The sequence below is a fragment of the Corapipo altera genome, unplaced genomic scaffold (assembly GCF_003945725.1).
Source record: "Corapipo altera isolate COAL_440 unplaced genomic scaffold, ASM394572v1 132488, whole genome shotgun sequence".
NCBI classification, from domain to species: domain Eukaryota; kingdom Metazoa; phylum Chordata; class Aves; order Passeriformes; family Pipridae; genus Corapipo; species Corapipo altera.
The window spans coordinates 72-6,209 of record NW_020886486.1 but is presented as its reverse complement, the minus strand read 5'-3'; the positions used below and the strand labels follow the sequence as shown (position 1 = coordinate 6,209).

The following is a 6,138-nucleotide window of genomic DNA, read 5'->3' as shown; positions in this document are numbered from 1 at the left end:
GGGGTTTGGGCTCTGGCTCTGTGTCCCCAGCCCTTTGCCCGCCCCTGACCCTGCCCCGTGTGCAGCAGCCGGGCCATGACGACGCTCACACACCGGGCACGCCGGGGGGACCCGGGCAGGGGCTCGGCCAAGAGGCCGGACGGGGAGGAGGACGGAGCTGCGGACAGAGAGCCCGGCGAGGAGGATCCCGACGACTCCAAGGACATCCGGCTCACCCTCATGGAGGAGGTGCTGCTGCTGGGGCTCAAGGACAAGGAGGTGACTTTGGGGGGGTCCTTTGGGGGCTGAGTGATGCCCTGGGGATGTCCATGAGCAGCACGAGAGGTGGGATGAGCTCCTCTCCAGCAAAGCCACCCTGCTGGGAATCAGGGAGTCACGGAATGGGTTGGGTTGGGTTGGGTTGGGAGGGACCTTAAAGATCATTTCTTCCACACCCTGACACCTCCCACCAGACTGGGTTGCTCCAAGGGGGGACACAGGAGCCCTCTGACCCGCTGGGATCCTCTGGGATCCTCTGGGATCTGCCAGGACCAGCCACGTTTGGTGGGACAAACCCAACGAGGAGTAAAACACCTTCTTGTCACAGCCCTGAGCTGAGGTTGGAATTTTATTTATTTTATTTATGGGTCTTGCTGTGCTTTAGTTCATGGGTTTTGCAGCAATTTCTTGGAATCCTGGAATGGTTTGGGCTGAAGGGACCTTAAAGCTCACCCAGGGGACACCTCCCACCAGACCAGGTTGCTCCAAGCCAAGGGGGGGACACAGGAGCCCCCTGACCTGCTGGGATCCTCTGGGATCTGTTGGGATCTGCCAGGACCAGCCACAGTCAGTGGAACAAACCCAGCAAGGAGTAAAATGCACAAGCTGCACCCTGAGCTGGGGTTGGAATTTTATTTTTTTTTTATTTGTGGATCTTGCTGTGCTTTAGTTCGTGGGTTTTGCACCAATTTCTTGGAATCCTGGAATGGTTTGGGCTGGAAGGGACCTTAAAGCTCATCAAGCCCTGGGCAGGGACACCTTCCACTCTCCCAGGCTGCTCCACCCTGGCCTTGGGCACTTCCAGGGATGGGACATCCCTGGAATAACCTGTGCCAGGGGCCTCCCCAGCCTCCCAGGGAAGGATTCCCTCCTCCCATCCAATCTAAACCTGGTTTCCTTTGGCTTCCTTGGCCCAAACCCCCTTTGTCTGAGGGGTCTCTGGGGACTCCAGGAGGGGTGGGAGTGTCTGTGCTGGGCTCTCCTCACCCCCCTGGGCAGCAGAGCTGGTTATCCCCGCTGGAATAACCTGGGAATTCCTCCCGTTGGAAGGGGATCCCGGTGCCGTGGGATTGGTTTGTGCCTGTCTGCTGCAGGAACATGTTTGGCAGGGAAGGAGATCCCTGGGTTGGGTTCCCTGAGCCTTGTCCTCGTCCCGTTGTGGATCAGTTTTGGGGGAACCCTTGGGGGTGAGGCCCTGGCACAGGTTATTCCACAGCTGCCTCATCCCTGGAAGTGCCCAAGGCCAGGCTGGAGCAACCTGGGATGGTGGGAATTGTCCCTGCCCGTGGTCCTGATGATCTTTAAGGTCCCTCCCAACCCAAACCATTCCAGGATTCCATGGGGCTGCTCTTCCTGACAGGTAGGTGGGATTGAGCAGGAGAAGCCAACCAGGAGCTTTTTGGGGTGGCAGTGGCAGAGCAGAGCCTCCAGCACAGCCCTTCCCAGCTCCAGGAGCACCCCTTGGCCAGGCTGGGCTGGATTATCTCGGAGGCCTTTTCCAACCTCAATAATTCCATGATTCTGTGGTCTCCCGGGACTCTGTGGTTTCCATGTCCCACCCCCACCAGCTGGTGTCAAACCTCCTCCTGGAGTTCATTCCAGCTCCTCTGGGCTGGGATTGAGCCCCTGGGAGGTGCCTGAGCTCCCTTTCCCAGCTCTCCTGGGCTGCTCTGAGCTGTCCCGGGGAGCTGGAGGGGCCCAGGATGGAGGGAACTGTGGGTTGTGAGGGTGACAGAGGCCTGTGAGGGTGACAGAGGCCTGTAAGGGTGACAGAGGGTTGTGAGGGTGACAGAGGCCTGTGAGGGGGACAGAGGCCTGTGAGGGTGACAGAGGGTTGTGAGGGTGACAGAGGGTTGTGAGGGGGACAGAGGCCTGTGAGGGTGACAGAGGGTTGTGAGGGGGACAGAGGGTTGTGAGGGTGACAAAGGCCTGTGAGGGTGACAGAGGGTTGTGAGGGTGACAGAGGCCTGTGAGGGTGACAGAGACCTGTGAGGGGGGACAGAGGGTTGTGAGGGTGACAGAGGGTTGTGAGGGTGACAGAGGCCTGTGAGGGTGACAGAGGGTTGTGAGGGGGACAGAGGGTTGTGAGGGGGACAGAGGGTTGTGAGGGGGACAGAGGCCTGTGAGGGGGACAGAGGGTTGTGAGGGTGACAGAGGCCTGTGAGGGTGACAGAGGCCTGTGAGGGTGACAGAGGGTTGTGAGGGTGACAGAGGCCTGTGAGGGTGACAGAGGCCTGTGAGGGTGACAGAGGCCTGTGAGGGGGACAGAGGGTTGTGAGGGTGACAGAGGCCTGTGAGGGTGACAGAGGCCTGTGAGGGGGACAGAGGGTTGTGAGGGGGACAGAGGGTTGTGAGGGTGACAGAGGCCAGGCCTGTCCTGCCTGACAACCCCAGGTGAGCTCTGGGACCCGCAGAGCCGGGGAGGAAGCGGCAGGAGAGCAGGAACAGGGAGCAAATCAAATATTTGAGAGCGTGGGGCCGTGTCCTGCCCCGTTCCTGGGCCGTGTTTGGTGTTCTTGGCTCACTGGATTCCTCCTGGGAACGGCCCTGCAGCCACCAGGAAGTTGGGAGAGCACAAGAGATTAAAACAAAACCACCTTGGCACTCTTTATTTATTTTTTTTCCCCCTCCCCTCTCCATCCTGTCCTTCCACATTCCTTTTCCTGGAGAGCAGAGGCAGCACAGCCCTGGCTGCAGCTTTTCACGCCTCAGGTTGTTTCTCTCTCCTGCTTTGGTGACCTGAGGCTCAGGAAAAACGAGGCAATTTTTGCCCAAATTTCCTTATATTCCAATAATTTCCTTGTTTAAAGTCCACGTGGGAGAGCCCCTGGCTGGAGCCCAGCCTGGCTTTTGGGACCAGGAGCTGGAAGTCACCCAGCACTTTAATTTTATACCAGTTTTAATATTTTATTCTGGGGTTAACACACCCTCCAGGGCGGTGAAGTGAGACTCCGGGTCAGGCTGACACCTCTTTTTTCCTGGAGAACTCGCCTGGAAAAGGGAAAGCAGGAGGGCAGGGATGAAGGGTGGCTTTGTCCTCCCTCACAAGGAAGTGGAGAAGGCAAATAAAGGCTTGGAGTGTCTTTTATGGCTCCCAGGGCTGGGCCAGGCCCAGTGTCCAGATGTCCTGAGCAAACAGACGCCCTTGGGGGCTGGAAAAGCTTCCCTGGGGCAGGGCTGGGAATTCCCAGCCTGTTTCCCTCGGGAAGTGCCTCTGGCTGGAGGCTCCTGGTGGGTTTTGGAGCTGCCCTTGCTCTTCTCCACCCGGGGGAAGAGCAGCAAGAAGGGAATTTCCCCCTGGCTGGGGTGGTTTGGGGGGTGTTGGTGTCCCCAAAGTGGGACTTTGCATCCCACCGGGATCACCAGCTCCATCCCAGCCCCATCCCAGCCCCATCCCAGCCCCATCCCAACCCCATCCCAACCCCATCCCAACCCCATCCCAGCCCCATCCCAGCCCCATCCCAGCCCCATCCCAGCCTATCCCAGCTCCATCCCATTCCAGCCCCAGCCCATCCCATCCCATCCCTGCCCTGCTGAGTCTCTCCCCAGGCTCGGGCTGTTCCCCGCTCGCCCAGAAATCCCAGGAAAAGTGCTCCCTGTCAGTGAAACAGTCGGGCTCTGTTCTGCTCAGGGGATCAAAAACAAGTGGAAGAAGGGAAGGAAGGTTTGGGAAGGGGAAGGTTTGGGAAGGGGAAGGTTTGGGAAGGGGAAGGTTTGAGAAGGGAAGATTGGGAAGGGGAAGGTTTGGGAAGGGGAAGGTTTGGGAAGGGGAAGGTTTGGGAAGGGGAAGGTTTGGGAAGGGAAGGTTTGGGAAGGAAAGGTTTGGGAAGGGAAGGGAAGGTTTGAGAAGGGAAAGTTTGGGAGGGGAAGGAAAAGTTTGGGAAAGGGAAGGTTTGAGAAGGGAAAGTTTGGGAAGGGAAGGAAAGTTTGGGAAGGTTTGGGAAGGAAGAGGCCACCTGGGCTCCAATTGCTCCAAACTGGGATCAGCTCTGGAAAAGCAGCAGCTGAGTGTTGTCAAAGCTCAGGGAACAGGGATTTCCCTCCCTGGGCTCTCCTGTCCAGGGGGTTATTCCTTCCTGCTGCCGCTCTGATCCCTCTGGCTCCACTTTTAGCCCCGTGGAAGTGGGAATGGGCCATTCCCTCCCTTCCTGCCGCTGCCTTTTCCATGTCTGACCCCCTTTATCCCGCTCTCCCTCTTCCCTGGACCCAGCCAACCCAATTCCTGCTTCCTGGGAGTATTTCCCAGCCCTCTGCTCTTTCTTTTTGCCAAACCCTTTACCTCTGGAGCTCCCACCCCTCGGGATGAGCCCTGTGGCCCACGGCAGGGCTGGAAATCTGGGATTGGGGCAGGTTTGGAGGAGCAGATCCGGGCAGGAGCAGCCCCAGGGCAGCGACTCCAGCCCCAAAATACTCCCAAAATGTGTGTTCCCAAACTTCACCCCTGCCTGGGAATCCCAGGAGTCTGGGGATGGGTCTGATGAGGGTGGGAATGACTGGGATTGCTCATCCTGGAGAAGGGAAAGCTCTGGCAGTGACCTCACTGTGCCCTTCCAGCACCTCCAGGAGCTGCAAAAAACATGGATAGAGACTATTCCTGAGGGCCAGGACAGGGGGGAATGGCTTCCAACAGAGTTAGGTGTTCCCAGCAGAGTGGATCCCTCTTTTCTCCCTCTTCCCAGGATTTTTCCCTCCTTGGGGCTGAGCAGAGCAGATCCCTCATTTCTCCCTCTTCCCAGGATTTTTTGCTTCCCGGGATTTTTCCCTCCTTGGGGCTGAGCAGAGCAGATCCCTCTTTTCTCCCTCTTCCCAGGATTTTTTGCTTCCCGGGATTTTTCCCTCCCTGGGGCTGGGCAGAGTGGATCCCTCTTTTCTCCCTCTTCCCGGGATTTTTCACGTCCTGGGATTTTTCACTCTCTGGTTCTGGGCAGAGTGGATCCCTCTTTTCTCCCTCTTCCTGGGATTTTTTGCTTCCCGGGATTTTTCCCTCCCTGGGGCCGGGCAGAGTTGCCCCCGCGGGTGCATCAGGGAAGGGCTGGAATTCCTCGGCGTTCCCAGGAGTTTCTGGGGCAGGAAGTGGGATCCTGGGGCTGCCGAGTGGGGAAATCCCTCAATAATTCGCGGGGAAATCCCTCAATAATTCGCGGGGAAATCCCTCTGTAATTCATGGAGAAATCCCTCTATAATTCATGGAGAAATCCCTCTGTAATTCATGGAGAAATCCCTCTATAATTCATGGAGAAATCCCTCTATAATTCATGGAGAAATCCCTCTATAATTCATGGAGAAATCCCTCTATAATTCCTGGGGAAATCCCTCTGTAATTCCTGGGGAAATCCCTCCCTCCGGGGGGAGCCGGGAGCGGGTGTGCGGAGCTCCCTCTCCCGTTTTCCAGCCGCTCCGTGCCGTGTCTCCCAGGGCTACACGTCCTTCTGGAATGACTGCATCTCCTCGGGGCTGCGCGGCGGGATCCTCATCGAGCTCGCCCTGCGCGGCCGCATCCGCCTGGAGCCGCTGGCCCTGCGCAGGAAACGGCTCCTGGACAGGAAGGTCGGGAGATGGGATTGGGATGGGGCCGGGATTGGGATGGAGCCGGGATTGGGATGGAGCTGGGATAGAACTGGGATGGAACTGGGATTGGGATGGAGCTGGGATGAGGAACTGGGATGGGGCTGGGATGGAGCCGGGATGGAGCCGGGATGGAGCTGGGATTGGGATGGAGCCGGGATGGAGCCGGGATTGGGATGGAGCCAGGATGGAACTGGGATGGAGCCGGGATGGAGCTGGGATTGGGATGGAGCTGGGATGGAGCTGGGATGGAGCTGGGATGGAGCTGGGATGGAGCCGGGATGGAACTGGGATGGAGCCGGGATGGAGCTGGGA

General features: G+C 58.3%; 1 protein-coding gene across 1 annotated transcript; it reads left to right on the top strand.

Annotated features, from left to right (window-relative positions):
* Positions 1 to 70: 70 nt before the first annotated feature.
* LOC113941219 (Golgi phosphoprotein 3-like) lies at positions 71 to 5,846 on the top strand (the record flags this gene model as incomplete). The annotated part of the gene is made up of 2 exons (XM_027632380.1): positions 71 to 258; positions 5,674 to 5,846. Coding segments are annotated over exons 1-2 (356 nt in total), but the record flags the coding sequence as incomplete, so codon positions are not given.
* Positions 5,847 to 6,138: the final 292 nt, after the last annotated feature.